This window comes from Zerene cesonia, chromosome 20 (assembly GCF_012273895.1).
Source record: "Zerene cesonia ecotype Mississippi chromosome 20, Zerene_cesonia_1.1, whole genome shotgun sequence".
Lineage (NCBI taxonomy): Eukaryota > Metazoa > Arthropoda > Insecta > Lepidoptera > Pieridae > Zerene > Zerene cesonia.
The window spans coordinates 9899849-9925058 of NC_052121.1; the positions used below are offsets into that span (position 1 = coordinate 9899849).

A 25210-nucleotide genomic window follows, 5' to 3' on the forward strand; every position below is an offset into this window, starting at 1 on the left:
CTACGCTAGTCGTGTGGAGGGGGGGTGGGGGGAGCGGGAGGGGTCAGTGCGTGTACTCCGGGAAGGCGGCGGGCCGGTCGCTGGCGGAGCTGCCCACGGGCGAGGGGTAGTACTCGCGCACCGGGACCGCCTCTTCACTCGCCCACCGGGCTAACTGTTGTTGAGCTTGAATAAATTCATCACTAGAAAATGATAGAGAAGAGGAACGGAGAGCGCGCCCTGAGGCGCCGGACGGGCTCCGGGGTCTCGCAGCCAATCGGAACGATGCTCGCGCGCTACGAGTTACTTGTTTACAAATTCGTGTTAAGGAGATGACCCTTAATGTTGTCGATATCTAAGTTGCGGCTATAGGCTATAGGAAAAGCGGGATGTTGAGGATGTGACGTTCGAGGAATATTTCCATTTTCAAAAACGAAGCACGCCCAATCGTGAGAAGAGAGCATGAAATTATGGAAGAATAGGATATTTAAGTTGAATCAATCGTTGATCAACGCTCTACTTTGTGAAACTGCAGTATAAAGCGGATAAAAGGAAGAAAATATTCTAGAAACTATAACGATGCTATGGTAAGAATGAAAAATAAAGCTTGGAAAGCTAAAGCTTTGAAAGGTCTATAATGCAAACAAAATTATTCACTATTAAGGTAAAGTGTAGAGAAAACCCAATATTAATATGTGGATGGATTACGGGAACAAACTGCATTTTGATGTTCAATACGTGAATTACATGGGCTATCTCCTTTAAATTGCCCAAACGGATGTAGCAAAAGGACTTTATTAAATAAATATAAAACTGATGGGACATTAGAAACACCGCAACTTCTAAATTTAGTACATAAAGACCTCGGAGCCCGTTTCAAGCTATGAAAAAAATCTTGTTTGTGTTCTGTTGATTAAATATTCATGAATACATTAATTAGATGATATTATTGTTTCAAGCATTTGCAAAATTAGCGTTTGTTCTACTTTGTGTTTTAAAGTGTGTAGTATTTTTGCTGAGGCTCAATCAACACTACTTAGAATGAATTTATCTAGACACAAGACATCTTGTGTCTAGATAAATTCATTTTGTTAAAAGATTTTTGAAACACAATTAAGTACTTTCATAAACATTGTCCACTTTGAAAAATCTGTTTTATCTGTGGCATCTGAAACTTGTTGAATGTTTCCTTTAGTTTCATGTTTTGTCCATTAAAGATAGTAGATTCCAATTATAATTATAATAATCGTTATAAAAATGCATTATAACGGTAATAATTGTACAGAACTATGTAGCTAAGTAGTGTCAATCGAGCGCACAAATCATGAAGAAGCGTACCTTTCGCTATCGGGCACGTCGCGCAGGCGCTCGGTGTCGGCCGTCTCGTAGAGCGCGTCGTCGTCGGGCACGCGGTGCGCGTGCGGCGCGTGCGGCGCGTGTGCGGCGTGCGGCGCGTGCGCGTGCGGCGCGTGTGCGGCGTGCGGCGCGTGCGGCGCGTGCGCGTGCGGCGCGTGCGGCAGCAGTGCGGGTGCCAGCAGCGGCGCGTGGTGGCGCCCGCTGCCGCGGAAGCTTCGGTAGCCGAAGCGCGACTCCTCCTCACCGGGAGGGAGCCGTCCGCGGCAGCGGCTGTCGGACGAGCGCCTTTACGGACATCGACGCTTAGTATGTATGTCGTGTGTGCCGACGCCACCGTTTTTAAATCGCAGCGTATCGCACGTCCGCACAACCGTGTACGCAACTCTACTGTGTATGATGTGACGACATATGTTCGCTGTGATGCACTATACTTTGAGCTATTCGTAAATAAGAGGTTATGGAATGGGACGTGTAATATGATTGCGATTTAAAATCGATTCTAAAGTACTTTTGCATAGTAATATGAAAACTATAATATAATGTCATGATTCGAATTATAGCTGCAATAAGGCATCTATATTTTAAAATTATGTAAATCTATTTCTTCTAATGTTAAAAAGTATTCGATTACTAGGAATTTATTATATTTCACTCTTCTAATCTACGCTATGATCAGAAGCGAATGTTTTTAAAACGTGATATTATCAATCCAAAGTACTTACTCATTATCGGTATTTGCTTATAGAGCTCTGCTTTTAACGCTGATTGCAATAATATATTTGCAAGGACGTCTTAAGTAACTTTTTGGATTTTATAAGTACTCTCTACCCAGGTGTCTTACTAAATAACGTATGCGAAAATCCAGAAAATTCTTAATGACGTCACCAATATCTATACTCACGGTGGGACATCCTCGATCCTGTAGTGCCGATCTGCTTCAGTCTCCGACATCCGGATGTCTTCCGATCCGGACGGGCTCATGTGCCGGCTGGAGTGGTGCTCGAGTTGCCGGATGAGGTCCTCCAGGTTGCGGATGCGGTAAGGACCGCACGGCCGCTGATCCTCCTCGTCCTTTAATTGAAATAGCATCAGATTTAACAATGAATTCATTTTTAAACTAGCTGGTGCCCGCGATTTCGCTCGAGTGAACTTTGAACATGAATATGTGGAAGATTTCAATTAAATTAGATCTTACTTAGATATAAAACTATAATACTTTTACTCTTAATTTAAACTCACACAGTTTTTGAGCCCACTTCTATATATATTATATTCAATGTACAGATACAGTTTTATTTACTAAACAGTAAATTATATGTATAGTTTATTATTTTAGATATATGAAATATAAGATAAGTAATTATTTATATTCAATTGATTCCATTTTCTGTTAAGTACATTTCAAGCGCAGAGGTTAAAAATTAATGGTCCATTTTAGATTTTGGGTTCGTAAATTCCTGCTTGAGGAGAAAATCTAAAACAAAAGTCTACCTTGGGTACATGTAAGCCATTGTTTTTGAGACATTCTACTATATTTTAATTTTTAGTTTTTGAAATGCTTTATAAATTAGTTTTATTTCTATTCTTTAAACATTTTTAGCTTCTACTATGTTCCTTGGTACCCGTATGGTCGCTATATACGGCTACCAAGCTGTAAGCACCTCGTCCGGGCGGGCGCGGCGCAGCTCCGCGTCGTGCGGCTTGTCGGCGCTGGCGGGGCGTTCGCGCTTGTACTCGTAGTCCTGCAGCGCGCGCAGGTCGCCCGAGCCCGCGCCCGCCGCGCTGCCAGCTGTGGCGCGCTGCGCCGCCGCCGTCTTCAGCGCTTCTATTATGTTCTCGTGGTACCCGTTCAGATCCTGGAATGAATATGTTGGAATATGCAATATGAACGATTCGTGTTGTATCTTTAGATTTTAAAAAAAGTAATATTGATCATCTTTATATGTCAATACAGAATCTATTGATATCCGACATCATATTATAACAATCTAAGGGGATGATTGTGAATCAAATTCACTATTAATATATGTTGCTCCGTTACAACAGCAATAAGCTACCTTAAACTTATACTCCATATCGGCCACAGCACCGGCCGGCTCCTGCCCGTCCGACTGCGAGCCTGCCTCCAGGTGCTCGGACTGCGAGTCGTCTCCCCACTTGTCCTTGCCGTCCACCGCGCCGTACCCGTGCTTCTTCAGAATACCCTTTTCTGGAAGTTTCGACATTGTACCCGGGGTCACGTCTATGAACGCTATGTCTTCTTCGCCTGAACAAATATTTATGTTACTGATTTAATTTGGCTGAATAGACAGATCAAACAACTGATTACGACAAAATTGTTTCTTATATGTCCGTTTTAGTTTGTTTCTATGTAAATAAAAAAGTGATTCTTTTAATAAAATTTCATAAATAGTAAAATGATAATAATACAAATAATTTCTCTCTTATAGGAAAGTATGATCAATTCTCAGTAAGAAATTTACCTGAATGCGTTGGCTCATCTTCACTCCCCGAATGAACTCGCTTCATCTGTTTATGATCTCTGAAGGAAACAAGTTCAATTTGAATTTAACGTACAGCAGTTTAATAAATCACACAGCAAATTATGGTCTCCGCGCATGCAAATGGAGCTAATGGTTATTCTAGATCGACTTTCCGACTATCGCTAAATTTCTATAACATTACTTGGTGGGTTTCTAAGTACAGGGTATAAGAAACCTCATAATGTATAAACCTCTCCATTGTAATTTTGGACCATTGATAGAACACTTAAAAGAAGATTCTGCGATTGGCAACTCACGGATATCTGCTAGCGGAGCCAGCGCCAGACATGTGATTGCCCTGTCTGAAGATTACACGCTGCGAGTCGCCACGGCTGAGAAATTTGGAAAAATCAAGTGATGCCTTTTGTTTTATATTATGTCACAAATTGTGAATCCAGATTGCGTATTCGATTCGATGCGAAACGTCTTGATAATATTGCAATTGATACTTGATTTTTGTTCAATTTTGAAATGTTCATTCGTGTATTTGCAAGCAGCACATTCAAAATTTGTAAGTATATTGTTTATATTTGTTCTAGGCATTGAAAGGTTAAAATTAACCTTTGTCAATTTTTTTCATCTAGATTTCGGTGCAAATTTCTACCATTTGGTAACATCACAAATGATTTCTATTAGGTGGTAAAAAAATAAGATCAAAAAGCGTGTCACTTAACGCGTACCGTGTGAACGTGGTTGGCCACACTACAACACTCCACACCAATTATATATAATCGTATGCTAAAAATTGCAATTCACCAAAAGCCGTCGGTAAGGCGAGTGTAGTAAAAGCGAGAATCGTGTGAACAAAAAGTTTAGAGCGGTGAGGCGAAATGCCGCCAAGCTTCGACATACCTTAGGAGGTTTCTGTTTGATCACCAGATCCGTTTAGAAGAGGAAACAGAATTTTAGTTCAGGGAATAGAAAATGGAGTATATATTTATGCACCATAGAAAGTCGTGTAGAGAAATTTTTCAATAAAAAGAGCTAATGTACTTTCTATAGCGCATACATCGTGTAAAAAAATCACCTGATAAATACAGAATTATAGTGTCCATAAAAAAACCCACAGTATTCACCAGATGTAAAAAATATGGAGGGTTGAAAGAGAAAGTAAGGTAAATATTGCATTGAGGGATAAGAGTGATAAGAAGAATGCGAAAGAATGATCGAGAAACGTACCTGAACGTATTATTGAAGGAGTGTATCTTGCCAGCTTCCATCGATATGTCCTCTTGCGAGTTGTTGGAGGTGGTGGAGCCGCCGGCGAAGCTCTTGGCGATGGGTTTCTTCACGTACGGAGGGTCGTATTTCGGCAGCGTGCTCTTTTTCCTGGTGCAGGCGTGGCGTAGGAACGCACACTCAGATCAATCGCTTACGTTTACAACATCAAGCGGTCTATTCATTGCGGAATCGAGAACACCTCCAGTTTTAGGGGGTCAATTTTGAAAACGATGTTTTCGTTTCCGATATTTTGATATGTCCTGATGGTTGTGTGCGAATGAAAGTTAACAATGAGGCTTTTGTGCTATTGTAGCGTTTCGGTTTACTGCGTATTATAAAAATTATCTTATTTATTGTGCCTTTTATTTTATTTTAAATTGACCCGATTTTGATAGCTTTCATTCAACACGGTCTTTTACTTTTTATTTTAGCAACATCAAGCACTTTACTGTTATGTTAAGCAGCTTCATTACTGACAAATTTAAGTTATTAGAACAAAACTGGCGCTTTTGGATAGTTTAATTACTGTAAATTGAATTTAAAATTGTTTTAGATTAATTTAACTTTTCGTTTCATTCCTCATGGGAATTAATGTTATATGGAAACATAATCAATAGATCGATCTTAGCTTAAATGAAAAGACTTCGTTCCATTAAAAATTTAATAACATGATAAATTGGATAAACACCTTATAGAAAGTATAGTTGTAGTGGATAAAAGTATCGCACAATACATTAAACATTAAATTTAATGGAACGACATCGTTCCTTAAATACAACATTAGGCGTTCTAACTAGACAGCTGCTTGAAAGAAGAATTCGTGCATCGCACATTCGCCGTTCGTGCAAAAGAGTTCATAGAGAATTTAGTGACAGTGAATGATATGTGAAATCAGAGTCAGCTATCTAAATCTTCCTGTATTTACTCACGAGCATGACAGCTAAATGAATGATTCCAAATCAACTTTAAGAGGCACAACTGATATCTAAGAGTGGAGATGTAGGAAGATGTAGATGCGGTCGCGCCGCCGGGTCGCGGTCAGCGGCGCCCGGCGGCTCGCTCCGACCAAGAAAGGAAACGAAAACGAGTCACAAGTTCACATAAGCCAATGCATACATCCAAGAGCCCAGAATCTTAAGGGTTTGAGTCGAGGTGTCGCTCGAACGCTCGAACACAAGGTGGGTAAGCCTCGTCGGCATGCAGCGAGGCGGGCGGGCGGCCGGGCGGCGCCGCCTCGCCGGCGAGTGGCGCGGAGCCGAGCGCGGCCGAGCGCGCCCGCGCGACGCGACGGCGCGACGGCGCGACCGGCCGCCGCGCGAGCCGCAGAACCACAGAGCAAACGCAGTCGGGACGCGCCACCCGCCAACTACCTCTACGACCACAATCAACAAACAACGTCCAACGAAACAAAATAAATAAATCAATCGTCGACATCGATAAACGGAAACATCAACGCTAACGTCTAAATAAACATACAACGTATACGAAGGTGACGGTAAATTTCTCCATAAAGACTACCTTTGGTCTGTTTTCTGCTCACTAACCTTAGGCACAGGGAGAAGTTTTTGTGTACTACGACTGACCTGTAGCAGAGAGCGCTCAGGGCAAATACTATGAATACCCCCCCTACCACAGACATGAGGACCGCCACGAGGAATACCGTGTTTGAGCCGTGGTAGTTCTCTGCGCCCAAAGAGAAGGGTTAGTCACGCGCGGGCCGGCGACATCGAGATCACCTCGCGACGCCGACACCCGCCCGCTGCTCTATGTGCCCACTGAGTTTATAGTTCTTTACGCAAATTCTCGAATAATTAACATTTTACCAATAACAAGTCTGATTTGTATTAAGTACTATTTTCAGTTCTCACAACAACACAATAGGCCGTCCAATAAAGCGGTACGGCGATGGGCAGCGGGCGGGGGGCGCGCGGCGCGCTCGCGAGAGACGGCGGCGGCGCGGGACCGCTCACACACACGACACGACAGACAGGCACGAGCGACATTGCCACAACACCCAGTTACCGGCCGTTACCTGAAGCAGTACGCCATCCAGGCGAAACCCACGAACACGGAGAGCACGACAGCGAGTAACAATACCACCATCATCATAGTGCTCATGTTATTCCTGCCGTGTTCACCTGCAAGAGAGGGGTCCCGCGCGTTAATACGCGTCTCCAACGTCGCGCCGCGCTTCCGAACAATGCTCGTCTACGCGTTTTCATCGACTACATGCTTGATGCAACAATGTGCGATACTGAATAATTAACATAGTTTATACTGATATTACTGTTAAATGATAAGGTAAATACTAAGCATTCGACCATTTTGGATACAAACGCGTATACGAAACTGTGTTCGGCACACAATTTTGTTGAGCAGTGCTCGGAACCAAGCCAATTGGTTACACAAATTAACACAAGTAGGGGGATAGACATAAGAAGGCACCTGAAAACATACAGAGCAAACAATATTAGTAGCGGTTCAAAAAAACACACTAAACAAAATAGAATTAAGAAAGTAACAGGAAGTAGAAATAAAATAAGAAAGCAGATTATAGAAGTAATCACACTGAAAATGAAATATTGTGTTTCAAAAGTTAGATACTTATCAGTTACACATTTAAAAGACAAAAATTTCAATTAAGTAAACATAATAAGAACAAGTATTACACCTTTTAATGTGACCAGATCAAAAGTTAAATTGATTAAACAAAATTCATTAAGAAGTTCAACATTCATTAAATAGATTTAATCGTCAATAGCCTCACAATTGCCTGTTATATTATGTATCGCGTGTTACTGGATCAGACTCACCATACGGCGTTTCCTTCTTGGTCATGTTATAAGCCGCTTTGGTCGCGTTCTCCGGCACGTAGGCGGTCGGCAGCGGCGGCAGCGCGTCCGGCTGCGAGCAGTCCGGGCCCGTCCAGCCGCGGTTGCACACGCACTTATTCATGTTCGAACATAGCTGGAATTTTATATGGTAGTATGAGTATGGGTCATTGATAGGTCCTGTGAGGGGGTAGGTAATTTCTTGGTGATCAAAATGGGGCGAAATTTTGCTTTCATTGAGTTATTGTAAGAAAATAATGGAAAAGACATCTTCAAAATCTATATCGGTGTTTGATTATTGTCAAAGTTTTATTTTCTACCTCTAGTCAATTCAGATAAAAGGTTTTGATTCAGTCTCTGCTGATGAGGCAACAAGATAAATAAGTCTGAATATAATGGTTCAGACAAATGGAATATCATACGAATGCTCTTTTGGTAAGACACTAAAAACCTAACATCTTAAAGAAACATACAATTTTATATCCCGTTGCAAACATTTCAAATTGAAAATGGCAATTTAAAAAGGAAATAATATTTACATTTCTTCAAAGCGGATTTGACGTCGTATTCCTGAAGAATACGTAAACGTACGAATCTCTCGCAACACACCGATCTCAACATGTTATTTTGCGAGATTTAAAAAAGTTCTGTAGCAAGTTAAATTGTTCGGCTCCTCACGCCCGCGGGCAAAATTATTATCCTCAGGTGAACAGGTGTCGGCGAGTTACCCAAGTTATAATAACGTCTGTTTGTGTGCGCCTCAATGCTGTTTAATATTATACGTTTAGACTTGAAATGTTTGAGCGTCGTGTTATGAGGTAAGTTTTAAATATAATAGATGAAAGATTGTATTAGCATCGGATCTTATGGTTAATGAGTTCATTAGTATGCCCTGTTTCGTCTTCTTTGATGCAACTCTATACAGTATCAGATAAGATGCTATAAAGACGAGGAAGTCCCGAAATGCTTGAGACGTAATTAAAACAGTTTCGAGCAAGAATTTCCATAAGTAACCCACTAGAGGATAAAGCGATCTCCGTCAAAGCAATTCCTAGATTTGAGACGTGTCTCATCTATTCATTTCAAGCTAAAACTAAATCCAAAGCAAGTCTAAACAATGGCGATAGTTGAATGACGTCACAGCGAAGTCGGCGACTATCTAAGTTTGAAATAGGAGCGAGAGCATTCAGTATGCGTTAACGACTTCAACCGAAGCATATTGTTGGGAGCTGAATGCAATACTAACAATGTTATGTGGGTCACGGTGTGAATTTCGTTATTGTGGAGATTAAATAGTACAGACAACAATGACTGGAGTCAATAGTGGAAAATGACGACTCTATCCACAGAATTATTGGAATTTAGAAGCGTGTTCAAGTTAAAATAAAACATAGCCGCCCACTTATTCGAGCTTCGACATCTTTCAGATGAGATCATGTCGATGCTTGAAGATTATCTAGTATGGCAAAACAAATAAAGCAAATCATTCGAGAAATTTGTGACTAGCAAGAATAGAAATTTTTGAATAGCTATGTGTCTTTTTCCAGACTAAGACTATTTAGTTATTCTTCAAAAAAGTTCATTACAAATTCTCGAATCTTATAGTTTTACGCTTACTCGAAAACCACTAATGACATAGTATACAGGAAACAATCAATGAACCCATTATTATGTAATATCTTTATACCCATCTCGTTGACATACAACAGAGAATTTACTACCTCAAAATACCCATAAAACTCTCACACCTGTTTAGCGAACATGCATTTACATCTGCTCCGACTTCCCTAAACATGTTCAGTGCAATTACGAAGTTAGCTGTTTCGTGGGGATATGTCACTCCTGGACGAGTCTCAACGTGTACCGTTAAGTTTACGGCCCCATCTTGTACAGAACTTCGGAACTTTCTAGAAATGTTAACGCGTGGAATGTAAAAGTGCACGCTGATTGTGCGAACTTTCGGGTGGAGGTTTGAAAACTGTTGAACAAATAATGACTTCCATTTCGGATTTCAACTTTGTATATTTGCTCTTCAGTTAGATTTATTTCTGGACGAATAGAACTTTGTTCGGGCTCTTGAGCACGGTTTTCTATATTTGAAAAGACATGTTGTTTGTATATGAAAAGAATTTTATATTTATAAATGGTGATGTGGTAAATTGGTCCGTAATTTATAATTTCTTGCTCCTTTTTATTCGCTTCTGTTATCGGTTCATTACCCAATATTTGTGCATTGGAAGACTATAGAAAAATAATCGCTGACAACTGTTTGAAATTACACCTCAATTGTATTCCAGAGCCCAAGTGGTTACCTCTGTACACGTCGCTCACCTGTGCCCCAAAAGATATATCATATTCAAAAAGCTGTAATTTCCCATCCAGTAGTAATACACTCGAGCGGCCTTCGCATAACTACGTTGACCGAGGCGCAGCGCAATTGGATTTACCAGCGCGCCCTGCACAGCCAGCGTAGGGGATTCCATTATCTCTAAACTGATAACATTGACGTGGATTTACGGCAACGAGAACAATCTATTCTGTTTCAAGGCAACCCGCGTTACGGATTGCGAAAGGGTTACGTGGTTTTCGGAGCTATTTGTGTGAGTGGTTCATAAACATTATAATTTAGGGCAAAAGTAACCGAAGAGCGAAGCGTTTTACTTAATAAGCGATTTATTTAATAAGCAATCTATTTTTATTAGGTAATAAATTATAATTTTCTTCATAAATAAAGAGTACAGAATTGTAATTTCAAAAGCTTTCTGCGAAATTATGAAGATTAATTTTTTAAGAACTGAAAACAAATTCTAAGTCTAATTTGAATAACAATGCGAAAGGTGAAATTCAAAGACGAGAGTTATAATTTAAATAAGTTTGGCCGAGGGGATTCAGCCTGCAGTTTCCACTTAGTGTTAGACAACTAGAACGCTGCGAGTTATTGCCAGAGAGCTAACAATAGTTTATTGAACATAACCCCGGGGAAAGTTTAGCCGACCGTTATCCTAATTCTGTATGAGGTGTTAATTACTAGGATACGAAACGGGTTTGCACGGTACGATTGGAGAGATGAAGCGTCTTAATATTAGATTTACGTAAATACATTCTAGTGCCCTATGGAACACATAAAATTTATTGCAGGGAGAAAGAAAAAAAATTAGACCATCACAAAAAATTATACGGAAAGATACGGCGTAAGTGTAGAATGGGTTGAATTTGATAGGAGAGTAGATTTTGATTAAAATCAATATAGTCTTTGCGTGAATTTTAATGGAACTAAGTATGTGGCTCTTGAGTTCTGAACTTTAGTCATTAGAAAGATTATTGCAATTAATGTTACTAAATCTGGTGATAATGTTTTAAATTATTTTAAACTAGCTGCGCCCCGCGGTTTCACCCGCGTAAGTCCGTATCCCGTAGGAATATCGGGATAAAAAGTTGCCTATATGTAATTCCAGTTGTCAAGCTGTCTACGTACCAAATTTCATTGCAACCGGTTCAGTAGTTTTTGCGTGAAAGAGCAACAAACACACACACATCCTTACAAACTTATATATATGATAGTAGGATAGTAGGAAGGATAGAATGTACACTACATGGTGGGACTATACTGTCGTTTAAGATACAGGCACGGCCGAGTTTAGACGACTAATGTCTACGTCTAAAAAATAATACGTCGGTAGTACTTTCATCACCATCATGAACATTAATTTCGTCAATAATATGAACACAGGTGAGTAAATCTATGTAGTATAATGTATAGTGTTTAAGTCCATTAAATATTCCTTTTTAATGAATATAGAATTAGCTCGTTCAATTTAGACCATCCACCATCCACCGTGTACATTGGGTAACTTATAATTAACGACGTCCGAACCGAATTCAGGGGTTGATTAAATGTTATTAAATTATAACTTGGGCTGCAGTGTACACGCGACTCTTTAGGTAAAATTTTACTTCCATTTTCCAGGTGGGCTAACGTAGTTATAACTTTTTAATTGTTGTCGTTTACGTCGCTACGTAGAATTTTATTCGGCGATTGTTAAATTTACTAACTCGCCGGATGAAACTAATCAAGGAAGTTATCGAGTTTTGTTTTTTTTTTTTTTTGGAATTCGATGAAAACATTCACAAAACGAAATACCATATTCGAATACAAGTATGTTAGTTGTACTGTTAAGAGAAAATGCTGCGTATTAATGAACCAGTCAAAAGCATATAAAATGCGAGCATATCTCACACGTTTCTATATGTATATAAATTTGAATTATATGTTGATAATCATCAACACCATCAGCCCGTATATGTTCCCACTGCTGGGACACAGGCCTCCTATGAGGGTTTAGGCCATAATCCACCACGCTGGCCAAGTGCGGGTTGGCAGATGTCACATGTCGTCGAAATTTGATTCTTGGACATGACGGTTTTTCCTCACGATGTTTTCCTTCACCGTAAGTAAGCAGTGGTGATGTTATCTGCATGCGCAGATAAATAGAATAATCAATTTATTTCCTGCACGGTCACCCGGTCTCGAACCCCGACTTATCGATTTTGAAGTCCGAGGTTCTCACCACTGAGCCACCACTGCTTTTTTATACATTTATAACAGATTTAATTTTTTCATTCTGCTATTCAATTATTTCAAGTTCCATTCAAGTTGCTAGGCTTATTTTATTAATAGAAATAAAAAAGTTAATCAACTAATAGAGAGGATACAGATTCCCTACGCTCACGTTGAACATTAATGCTTTATGAAATTTGCCAGCAATTGCAGGGGATGTTAAAATACTTATAGCATAAGCATGATTTTGGTTTGACTTTACTCACCCCCCTCGCGGAGCACTCGTGGTTGTTGTGGTCAGCGGGGCACTTGGTGTGGTCGATGTACGGGAAGATGGAGGTGCACGTCTGGTTGACGCACACGAGGTTGTCCCCGCAGGGGGTGCCGTCGCGCACCAGCCCCAGGGGGCCCACCTCCGCGTGCTCTGGCAGACCGGTTGTTGCCCTGCAAACAGCAACGGACCTTGTTAATGGAAGGTTGGATAAGTTATTGGTGACGTGGGAGATTATGATACAATGGGTCAGTTCAAAACAACGGTTGGAGAAGATTCATTTACTGTTTAGCTTTTGCCCGCGGCTTCGCCCGCGTTATTTCTGAGTAGATTAAAAGATGTTATTATACATATAAACCTTCCTCTTGAATCACTTTGTCTATTAAAAAAAACCCATCAAAATCAGTTGCGTAGATTTAAAGACATAGGGACCAAGGGACAGACAGAGAAAGCAACTTTGTTTTATGCTTTGTATGTAGTGATATCAAACGCCTGATGGTAAATAATAAGAGTGCTAAAACGGTCCAACTTTTAGTCTTCAAAAACAGGGAGTTACATAAACTTAATTGGTTAGCTATTGGGTGTTATTATCTAAAATCATGTGGTACATTCACAATCGACTACATAAAATAAATAGAAATAAAATTGTAACGAATATATTGAATGAATAATAATAGTTATTACGAGTTTTTGTGAAGAGCGCATTGCACAGACGGTTCTATGAAACGAGGTATTTGTAATTGCGAAAACACTTCCACGAATCGACAACAAACGTCTGTTTTCAGACATTTATATTATCTAGTATACAACCTTTGTATAACGTTATATAGTTTTAAGTACTGAAATTGCGTTTCTGAGAAGTTTGTACTATGGAAATATTATAAATGAATAACACATTTTATACTCAAACATTCATAGATATTTATAAAACATATCTAATAGGGAAAATAATATCAGGACGATTACTACCAAACACTACGATAAAAATAATGAAAATACTAACTAAAATCTGTTTTATACTATTGAAATGGCATATATACTATATTTTAGCGACATTATTACAATTAATGTAAAAGTACATTCAGGTTATAGCTATTTAGAAAGTTAAACAGCAGACAACACTGAGATTAATATGTTTCCAAGCAGAATAATAATCAGACGCATCCAGGTAGATCTAGAGAGTTATCATCATGACTCACTTGCAATCGTATTCGTTGCCCTTGATTGTGATAACGGTGCGCGTGTAGTACTCATCCATCCCCGGCACGATCGGGTACCGGTTGCCGAGCTGGCACTGCAGCGAGCCGCACCGCACGTTCCTGCAACGGTACCGTGCTGAGACACGTGCGAGGAACGTTCTAGAATGTTCTAGAGCGTTCTAGAGAAAATCGCTAACGGTTGGTCGATGGAATTTTCTTCGTTGGTTAGGGCGTTGAATGTTGTAGAATGGTTTGTGGATGGAATGTTCCAAATTAGCAGCGGGAAGGCAATTTATGTACCGGCCGTGGAATGAAATTTTCCAATACCCATTACTTTTACATTAGGTACAAATGCCTATAATAAAAAAGACACCAAAATTACTCACTCCATATCGCACTTGATGAAATTCCCATTAGCGTCTTTCCCACAATGTCCCGTTACCGCCCCCTTCGAGTTGAACTGCTCAAAGCACTCCTTGTCCGCACCAATAGTGCCAGGGCCCCAGATCTTCTCACACTGGAGCGACAGCGTGGGGCACTGCCCCGCAAAGCAGTACCCCTTGCCCCCCTCGCACGCTTCCCCGTTTTTCTTGTACGCGTCCGGCGGACACGCTCCGGAGAGACCGGTGCATGTCTCCTCGAGGTCGCACTCATTTGTCGAGTCTCGACAGACGACGCCGCGGGGTTTTAACTAGCAAGAATTATATAAATTAGAGATGTCAGTCATTAAAGCTAAATAGTTTTATAGAAAGAAACGAAGAAAAACGAAATTATGCAGTTAATAGTTTCTTACTGACTAATTTCTGTAGAAATTGCTTTCGAAACCAACTGTAAATGATTTTTATGTATTTCAAAGATTCGAAAGTACTCTTATGAATAATATAGATGAATAAATACATATTATAGGCTGAGTTTTACGCAAAAATATGAAAATACAATCCCGAAACGAAGCGAGAAGTCGAAATTAAAGCCCTTTAAAGGGTTAGTTTTAAAATAGAACTGAAACAAAACAGTCAGCGAATGGAATGGTAATGTCCGTTGAACATTGTTCGTTAATTAAGGTCGAATTGATACATTGGGAATTGCTGTTTCGTAAAGGTCGGTTAGCCGCATTCGAATCAGTATAAATTAGAAGAAATACATAAATAGAAAGGCACAAAACATAGCAGTTTTAATTGTACATCGTGTATTTATTGGGAAATAAATGGAAAATCTGGTTTCAAAATGTGTTGGTTCAAATAGAGATAAACAAAGTGCTTTCTATACATCCTTTCATCTGACAATTATAAGAGAATCATATACTATACTATAGCATTGGCGGTCACCACGCATTGCGCCAAGTCACACCGGGGAAGATACTACATCCCCACAGAATATCAGCGTGAAATATTATCAAGCGAATTCTATTGTGTTTCGCGTGATTAGAGGAAAAGCCGGTGGCCCTTAACTTTTTCCTCATCCTTCTCAGTCCATTTCTGCAATCCCGCCAGCGTTCTTTGTTTATTCCTTATCCCTTACCCTAATGTACTATGCTGAGGCCATACTTCTGCATATATTCATGGGCAGTGGTGGTCGCTTATGATCACGTCCACCAGACCAGTTAGCCCGCTCTAACATTAAAATATGGCGTAATAATCATAGTAGTGCAAAAACCTGGCAGCGGTCGCAGCAGTCGCCAGCCGCGCACTGCGCCTCCTTGGTGAGGCGGCACGTGAAGGGGTCACAGCATGGGTTCAGGTTCTGGCACTCGGCGATGGTTCCACAGTCGCACTCCTCGCCCTCGTCGAGTCGCCCGTTGCCGCACTGACGGTGCACCACCAACTGGACACACACAATATTTGTGTGAAGTTTCGGTATAAAGATAGAAGATATCTATTTATATCACCAAAAAAACAAGAAGATAAATGATCGTTTTACGTATAAGGTAGCTTTTCAGTATATTTTTGAACACATTATTTGCTATGAGTGTGTCAGTTTCCTTATGCTTTGAATATTTATGGAAGCTGTTACTGAACTGAATTATTCGAAAGAGACGTTAATCGGAATATAAATGTTTAGATATATGGAAAAAACAAACAACCACTGAATGTGGGTACGACGCAAAAGCCATCATGTTTATAATTATACTACCCGCAATTTTTTAAAGTAGAGAGATTATTTAGCTAGTTGCAGGTAATCAGGATTTCATTTTAACAAAACTGATCGACAGAATTGTAAATCGGTTCATTAAAGTATTTGCGGTTACGAGAAAGTCTCGCAGAAAAGAATCTTACAATTTTCTAGAGATATTATATAATTTAACCAACATTTTCAGGCCGATAGTTAAACATTTTGTGTTAATATATAAAGCGCAAAGTTGACTGTCTGACTGATCTATCCATGCACACTTACTGGACCGAAAGGACTACATTCTCATAATCTAGCCACTCATAGCCACTATGATAGGTGGGCATTCGTCAAGAAAGGATTTAAATAAACCACAAGAGGATGAAAGTTTGTAACATGAACATTTATTTTGACAACGCAGGCGAATCTGCGGGCAAGAGCTAGTCGAAAACAAAGCTCTAAATTTCCCGTAAATTCAATTATATTGAGGCTGTCGTTTAACAAATAAACAAACACCGATCTAGTCGTCTGTCAGTCTTCGCTTCTTTCAGGCAGCAACCGCTGCGCGACAATTAATTTGAATTGAGGGAAACTTGAGAATTGGAGCTGTTATTCATCAGCAATCTATTAAAGTTCTATTGACAGAAAGGATAGACGTTACTGAAAATAGATTTCTGAATTATGGACATTCGTGGGAAGCGCAAATGGCTGAAGAGAATCGAAACAGTCCGAAGCGTTTTTAAGCGAAGTGCATGTTATTGTATGTATGAAAGTTTCAACATCAGTTTGACTAAATAGAAAACATTTATTTATATTCCTTAAGGTACACCAATAGTTCTACAATTAAAACACTTGAAGTAACAATGTCATTATTCATTTATTTGCTTGTAATTGATTTATGCGTATAGAAAAATCTACTAAACATCATTATTTAGACGTAACAAAAAAATTTAAAAAAAAGTTTCGTCTTTTAACATGCTTCCCAGTGTCAGAGAATAGATATATTATTTTAGTCATAATATATGACGAAATATTCCCGATCCACATTTATGGTTAATGCCGGAGTAAGGGCGTCCAACCTCCTATACGCCACTGCCTTGTATCATAAATAAAACATGTTAAATGAATATGTATCAACCATTTGCTATGCACATATTTGAACGCAGCGAACCAACGTGAAATGCTCAGATCACTTTTCTAATTTCCGCATTGGATATGCCATATCATACGCGAGCCGGTTGTTATAAACTCTAATGAGCTAATTTCGAATTTAACAGAACGATTTCGGTACTCGCTACGCTGCTTTCTACTAATGAGCTTTCGTTAAAGATTAATCCCATTAAAATTTAACTACCGCTCTCGGGCCATTCTTTGTTCTAAAAATAGTCTCATCATGCAAATCGCCCTTCGACTGACGTTAAAACGAGATGTTTATCTTTGGCCTTTTCGTTAATGAACTGTTTGAAAAACAGTGGAATTGTTAAACGAGATCGATGGGGGAAATAATTGTGATGTTTTCATGCTTCATTTGTATAAAAAGCCTTTATTTCGTACGAAATAAATATGTACTTGAAATCTCTGCTGTTGATCTGTTTGTATAATTTTGTATCTTTTGAGGCTCTTGTTACAATTTCAACAAATTGGAATACACGAGAGGTGAATGTAATGTGAGACACATTTGAGTTTTCTGACATGAATAAAGTATATAATAAAGATGTTTGTTTGTCGTCTTATAAAATTTCTTATTAAACTCGTTGTTTTTTCTAGTCTACAATAAAAAACACATGTTCTAGCACATTTCATTTCGTCTCAGTCGAGTCCTAAAGTTTGCCACATTCAATGCGAACCACATCAAACGAAAAACAAGAAAGTAGATTCCATTTGCATCAGAAAATATATCAAGCAAAAAAAAAAATAAACGCGATGACACAACACTCTAGTTGGGAGTTCAAGTGGCGACTACAATAGAAGAAAATAAAACTCAGTCACAATCATCCGCCGATAAATATGTAAACGTGGAGGATCGAAGCGGAGTGGTGGCCCGCATTATCATTCCGTAATATGTAAATTTATTCCAATAAACTCTGGGCCGACGCTCGTGTTATTATATATTCGCAAACGAAGAGATAATTCTGAACGCGGGCAGCCGGCATTACCATAACTTTTATTGAAGGAGAGCCTTGTAAGAGACTGCCGACAAACAATGCGGCCATCCTGATTAATTTTCTACGTACAAATTTTGCATTGAAATTAACTGCCGCGTTAATGTTGGAGGGCGAAAGAGTTGGAAAGTGCCAGGGTTCCAAGTTGAAGGTGTTTAGAGTTTTGGGGCTATTGTTAATGAGTCTGACGGCAACTGTAATTGACACGGGCTAAATTTCAGGTGTTGCCACGTAAACAGTATACCATTAGCAAGGATGTTGAGTGTGAACTACAGACTGGATTCATTTACGCGTAGAAAGAATAAATGGAGATGAAATGGAATATTTTGACCTGAATTTTACAAACGAACAACCCAACAAAAAGTGATGGGTGAATAATTTTTAATCCAACTTAGGGACTTATTTTTAATATCGGAGTTCATGAAACATTGAATTATGAAAATGTATGCTATTAAAATATACGTTATCATTGTGGTAGCATACAGTTAGGAGAAGATATAATCATAGTATTTGTATTGTAAATTGTAAGAACCTACAGCTAGCTACACATTGCAGTAAATCTAAGCAATGACTTATGACGTAAATATAAACGTAAGAAATTATTGACTACAAGCTGTTGATGCTATTTACTTTAACTCTCATAAAAATCCTGTAGTTGGAACTAAGGATTGTTAAAATTTTGATTACATTTTCATTAATATTTTAGATCGTCACATCCCAAAGCCATTTATACCTACAAGTCATTATCACCATACCTCATTCGGCTTATTCAGCAGACACAGCCCCTGCCCGATCCTGAGCTCGTTGATGTAATCGTTCTTGGAGCAGTCCGAGAATTTGTAAGGCTGTACGTTCTCGAGCCCGACTATCGACTGCGCCATGATGCAGCCGTGCCAGTCGCGGCAGAAGCACTGCTCGCGACCGTCGTCGTGCCCCATGCCTGGGGAAGGGGGAATTACGTGTGGGATTGCATTATTGTACTCGGCTTCTGAAAGTTTGGTGGTTTTCTGATATATTCTCTCTAGTTTTTCTGTTGTCTATGTAAGTCTGTGAAATCTGGTGATAATTAAAATTTCGTATTACGATTATTTATTTGACCACTGCCCATCCCGGACGTGTGTACATATTGGGAAGTTTTTTTGTAAATAACGTTGTATTTTGATGTTAGGGGTCAGCATTATGATAGACAAGATTGACATATTGCACTTTCCTAGAAAGCTAGAAAGCTCTCTCAGTCTATAGAAAACTGGATATTTTAATATTTCATTATAATTATATTAAATTATAATTATATCAATTGGCGTGGTCATGTTACATGAATTAATTTATAAAAGTTTTAAATATGTAAATATTATGCAGTATTTTTTAATGTATCTGCACATGTGGTTAACATCTTCACCGCTCGAAACGGTGAAGGAAAACATCGTGAGGAAACCGGCATGTTCGAGAATTAAAAGTTCGACGACATGTGACATCTGCCAACCCGCACTTGGCCAGCGTGGTGGAGTATGGCCCGAGCCCTCATAGGAGGCCTTGTCCCAGCAATGGGAACATATATGGGCTGATGACGATGATGATGATGATGTAGTAATTTAAAATTAAATATTTGAGTATAGAACAAGAATCTGGTTCATTATATAAAGAATGGAAAGAAATATGTTCTGTTCGACAATAATTATACGTTAGAATGAAATTAAAGTCTGCGATAAAATTTAAATGCAATTTAATGCTCATTCATTATATTATAAGGTACAATAAATATACGTTGCTCATTGTTCTGTGTCATTGTAAAGGTGTTAAATAAAAAGGAATAAAACTATATAGAAAGGGAGAACCAGCTAGCACGAGTATAATAATAATCAGTGGTTTTAATCTTTTTTCTAGGAGAGGTTGAATAATCAAGCTCTAAAATCTTTAATCAAGCTACGTCCTTTCATTTTAGTTCAATACAATGGTAATAAACACGAAACTCGGTATTCATAACGGTTTTATACAAAATGGAACATCAATATCGAAATCTAATTTTGATATTGCTTTGTCAATTTAATGCCAGATTTAAATCAGATTATCAGTTTATCATCAGAGCCGTTATTTACTTTTGGTAATTTGGAAACTATTTGTATGGCTCGCGGTTTAATATTCTTTGTGGTATTAAATGTACTACAATATAATTTGTTTTGCATTGTTTTTGCGGCAATCATTGTTTGGTACATTATTAATATTAATCGCAATCAGCAAATTCGTTCAGAAATAATGTACATATTCATGAGACATATATCATTTTCGATTTAAAATGACGCACAGTTAAATTGCTCCGAACGAATTTTCCTAAAATTGTCATGGACACCGGGATGAGAAACGAGTTTCGTGAGTACCGGCAATTTCCAGTGGCAGATATGTGCCGAGTGTATTTGCTGCTTTGTGCTGGCAATCCAGATGTTGCAAGGATGTCACTGAAAATCAGTGCTGATGCGATAAACTTTGGGTGTCCCGAGTAGCACCCTTTTTTAGCACACGCACCCACATATAATTTAATCGAGTATTATAAGTAATTATTGTTATTTTATATTTTTATATCTGTTGTGTGTGTTTCTGTAGGTAAGACTATCTTTTAAATTACTTTCGCGACTACATTCGAACTATAATTATGTTTTGTTGGTGCTCTTGACTTTTATACGATGACGAATAATAAACAATTAAAACAATTATTTCATTCATTAAATACATTAATCATCATCATCATCATCAAATCTTACCGATATTGTGACCAATCATGTGCGCCATTGTAGCAGCCAGTATGTGAGGTTCGTATGTGTTGTAGTCCACTGAGATGCCCACAGACTTGGGTGTGCACATGGTATCTGGGACTGATATCCCTGACTCGCCGCCCGGGAACATTTGGCCCCTGGAAAATGACCACGTTTTACAATTGTGTATCTCTACATAGTATAAAAAAAGTCGCTTTCTCTGCCTGTCCCTATGTATGATTATATCTTTAAAACTGCTCAACGGATTTGGATAGGGTTTTTTTTAACAGATATATGTATTCAAGAGGAAGGTTTGTGTGTATAATAACATCTATTTTACTAATACTACGAATTAAACGCGTGCGTGGGCAAAAGCTAATTGAGTACTTATTGTCTTTGCTGTAGTTTCAGTTACGTAGACGTCATACTGCGATAGCTATTACAATTTATTAAGGTTAAATTTATTAAAATTCTCCTTTCCTTTTTCCTTTCAAAGGTGTTCCCCCTTTTAATCGCGAATTGTCCCAGCTATTTAGTAATATGGGCGGTATATTGACAGATGCGTTCGTAACTTTCAGTAATCATCATCATCAGCCCTTATATGTTCCCACTGCAGGGACACAGGCCTCCTATGAGGGTTTTTTTTTTTTAAACTTTCAGTAATAAAATCCTGAAATTCCATCATACGAAATATTTTTAATTGGGATACCGGAGGATAAAGGAAACTGGCATATAGGCTTGGAATAGTTGAAATATTATTATGAAAATACGATCAAAGTGATGTTTTATAAAAGGGAAAAATAAATTAAAATTTTAAGAGCTATTTGTAAAATTCGTTTTTAAAATTTTCCTTTTATGTAAAGGCTTATGAGGGAAATGCAATATTAATTCAATTTCTTGTAAACAAAAACATCTAACTCGGAATCAAAGGAAAGGTTTAAAAATGAAACATGATTGACATGCTTGTGACGCGTCTTATTCACAAAGGAGTAACGATAGAATTACGATAAAAATTCCTTTCAGCAAACATCAAGGTTTTTAAAATATACACTTGTTTTGCCCTTTGTAAGCACTTAACCCTAATCCAACCTCAGCTATTCTGTCTACAAAAAGTGACACATTTAGGTTGCGTCGACCGCACAATAGTTACAAAAAATAGGTTTCTTAAAAACAACTGACAGTTTGTGAGTGACGTTACGTACGGGAGTGCTCAGCTATTCATAGGGTGGAGCATATTGCGTATCTTTTTCATGTTATCATATTGTATACATGACATCTCTGCGAGATCGTGTGCTCGACTGATTTAATATAAAATGTATGCCTCGCTCAGATTGAATTGTAGACGAGAGATATCTAACGAAGCTTTCAGATTTTACGCCTACATTTTATTCGAGTGAGGCTCATGAACCCTCTTGTGGTACTTTCATAAATAATATTTAATTAATTGCAGCCCACGTTGTTTACGAGTCAGCTGAGATAAAAAATGTGTTACGTAATGTTTTAACATGATTTTTCTGGACATTTCTGGAAGCGTGAACACGAAATGTCATATATACAAAGTGACAGTCGGTCATGTTGTTCACGTTCGCATGCTGTAGGTCAGGTTTGCTTTGTTATGTGTCCACATGTCACCTGTAACCCCGTAACCGACAATGCTAGTGTTCATATGTCATCGCCGTGGCTTTATTTTTATGTTTTGTTTTGCTTATACAACTGAATTGTAGTAAAGAAGTCAATTTTCAAGTTTATAAAACTTTCAATGACATGTTATTGACTACAGCTTTAAGAGATTCTCCAGGCTAATAGGACGATAGTATCCAAGGACAATATTATCTGCTGAATGATTTTTTCTCACCGACTCGTCACTGGGACACTTACAAAGCGCGTGACAAGTGGACGAAGGAGAGGGAAGGGGAGGGAAATCAAAATAACACAAACAGAAACAGCGGGATATAAATCACGGAATATCGTTCGGCTAACGAACGCTCGCCACCGAACGGCGTCGCCGTCTGAACGTTGACAGGTTAATTTATGACGGGACATCCGCCGTCCGTAGCCGATAGTATTGTGAGATTGTTAAAATCTATGTTCCTTTTGCAATGTTGCTGCTTGTCTATGGGCGGTTCAATGAAAAATGGCGGGCGAGGGTACGCTTTTTAGCGCTCGTCTCGTCGTTAAGGCTTGTTAAAAGTTGGGAATCCTGTGTCTGCACGCCCGTATATCTATCGTAGGTATTTACATCTCGTAGGTCGTTTTGTTTTGCCATAAACTAGGATATATATACCTACATCAGATTTAAACAAGTTATTGGTGTAGGTAGCATCATAAACTATATTATGAACAGAAGTTGTTTGATCTGTAATGAGTTAATTGTCATTACTACTACTAGCAATGATGTAGAAATGTAATTTTACCAATTTAGTAAGAAATATTTACTCAATTCTAATTTTTACTTCAAAGTTATATAAAATTTAAACATAAAAAGCCTTTCAATGAACATTTACATCTATTCCGCGAGACAGGAAAATGAACAATACAAAAGGAAAAAATATATATGCAGCTCCTATTTCCAATTATGTAATGAAATGTCGGGCACAATAAAACCATAACCGGGCAATAGCAATCATCTCGACCGCACAATGGCAAAATTTTAAATCTATTATACCATTGTGAAAAGTTTTTAAGTTACAGCAAAATATAAGTGGGAATAAATTCAGCGTGTTCGCATTTCAGAAGCACTCGGCCGAACGTGAAGTCGAGTTGGGAACTGAGAAAACCGTTGCATACGAAATTTTGGACTGTAGTTATGACTTCTGTGTTCTTAGTATAACTTGGTTATGGTCGACTTTGTTATAAATTGGGCATAGATGTGTTCTAGCATCGGTATGGTGGACACGCCAAAAGGAGGAATGATGAGGCTTATTTCTTCGAAAGGGAGACGGGGAAAACGTTGAATTTATTAATATATCAAATGATGCGTAAGTTCAGGTAGGAAAATGCGACATGGCTCCTTTTAACCTTCGTAAGCAATTATTATGAGATTTATGTACACGAGATATACTATACAAATCACTGTTCTAATGCGTCTAGTAAAGAAACTTACTCCCAGAGCCATTCGGATACGAAAGTTCTTTAAGATAGCTGTAAGTAGACTTAAAAAGGAATATTTAACACTCACGACAACAGCTGCGTAGTGTCCTTTTCGATCTTGTACAACTTCCTAGCCGTGTAGTCGCTGAACTTCTGTATCGCGCGCGTGATGTCATACTTCCTGTCCAGGTCCGCCTGGTCCGCGCTCTGCCACGACTCGATATACACCACTGACACGCGGGTGTTTAGCGTGCGAAAGTACTGGGGACGAATGGTTAGATATATATTGACAGTAAATCATGGTACACGTAACATTTTGATGTGGTAGTCGAGCAAGCTATGGCACCAATTGGGCCAGCTCGCATCGGGGGAGTAGCACTCCTCCACAAAAGGCTGGCGTGTATAAGTAGCTGTTACTGTTTTTGTGCGGTGAGTGGTAGAGCCAAAGGCCTCTTTGCTGTTCCTCATTCTTCCCAATCCATTCTTTCTCTCCAGTCGCCAATCCTTTCCTTAACCTATAAGCAGCACATTCACAGAGACATTACCTTTACGAATGTTCATGGGCGGTGATGATCGCTTACTACTAGGCGAGCCACCAGCTTAGTTGCCCGCTATGACAAAAAAAGCATGGTCTCCATAGATAATTGAAAAGCTCCTGAAGTTAGACAATATGTCAGCAGTTTGGCTTGTCCTACTTGTGCTCTGAACACAATGTCTCTAAAAAAGCTGAGGGAGAAAGAGTCGGTTTATGAAACGTGTCAAATTTGGCCTATTTAAGTATGTAGTTAGAATTATAAGACGATTCAATGGTTGCTACACAAAACACAGCTTCTACGTAGGAGAAAGAAACTAATCAAATGGCACATTCCTGCTCTTAGGGTATGCCTCTTTAAAAATATTCTTCATTCTCGATAAATTTTTTTTGTGTCCAAAAATACTCCTTCTATGTCAATTTACATTGGCTGAGAAATGAGTTATAGTATATTTTATCGTATTACTAAGAACCATGTTAAATCTAACATAGAACTATCAATGGATTTGGCAGACTCTATCGCTCTAAGGCGCCCCTATTCTAATGGCCCTGGTATTCCTGGGGTCTAAAGTTTCAGCGATAACGTAACCACTTCACATTTTAAGTAGATAATGT

The 25210-nt window shown here is 38.9% G+C and overlaps 1 protein-coding gene across 9 annotated transcripts in view; it reads right to left on the reverse strand.

The window, feature by feature from the left end:
• Positions 1-19: 19 nt before the first annotated feature.
• The window catches only part of LOC119835115 (disintegrin and metalloproteinase domain-containing protein 11-like), a 29722-nt gene continuing 4531 nt past the window's right edge, over positions 20-25210 (reverse strand). The window contains exons 3-20 of one of the 9 annotated variants that reach the window (XM_038359763.1): positions 24152-24324; positions 20983-21131; positions 18982-19166; positions 15612-15779; positions 14345-14649; positions 13959-14078; positions 12755-12932; positions 7913-8066; positions 6683-6782; positions 5058-5207; positions 4731-4742; positions 4136-4210; positions 3819-3877; positions 3393-3601; positions 2997-3191; positions 2237-2406; positions 1318-1620; positions 20-182 (exon numbers count right to left, since the gene is read on the reverse strand). In XM_038359763.1, the coding sequence (XP_038215691.1) occupies positions 44-182; positions 1318-1620; positions 2237-2406; positions 2997-3191; positions 3393-3601; positions 3819-3877; positions 4136-4210; positions 4731-4742; positions 5058-5207; positions 6683-6782; positions 7913-8066; positions 12755-12932; positions 13959-14078; positions 14345-14649; positions 15612-15779; positions 18982-19166; positions 20983-21131; positions 24152-24324 (2844 nt within the window). In that variant the 3' untranslated portion in view covers positions 20-43. Of the gene's footprint in view, positions 183-1317; positions 1621-2236; positions 2407-2996; positions 3192-3392; positions 3602-3818; positions 3878-4135; positions 4211-4730; positions 4743-5057; positions 5208-6643; positions 6783-7131; positions 7238-7912; positions 8067-12754; positions 12933-13958; positions 14079-14344; positions 14650-15611; positions 15780-18981; positions 19167-20982; positions 21132-24151; positions 24325-25210 lie in introns of all 9 variants that reach the window. The other 8 variants (XM_038359767.1, XM_038359760.1, XM_038359762.1 and 5 more) reach the window with 8 other exon arrangements.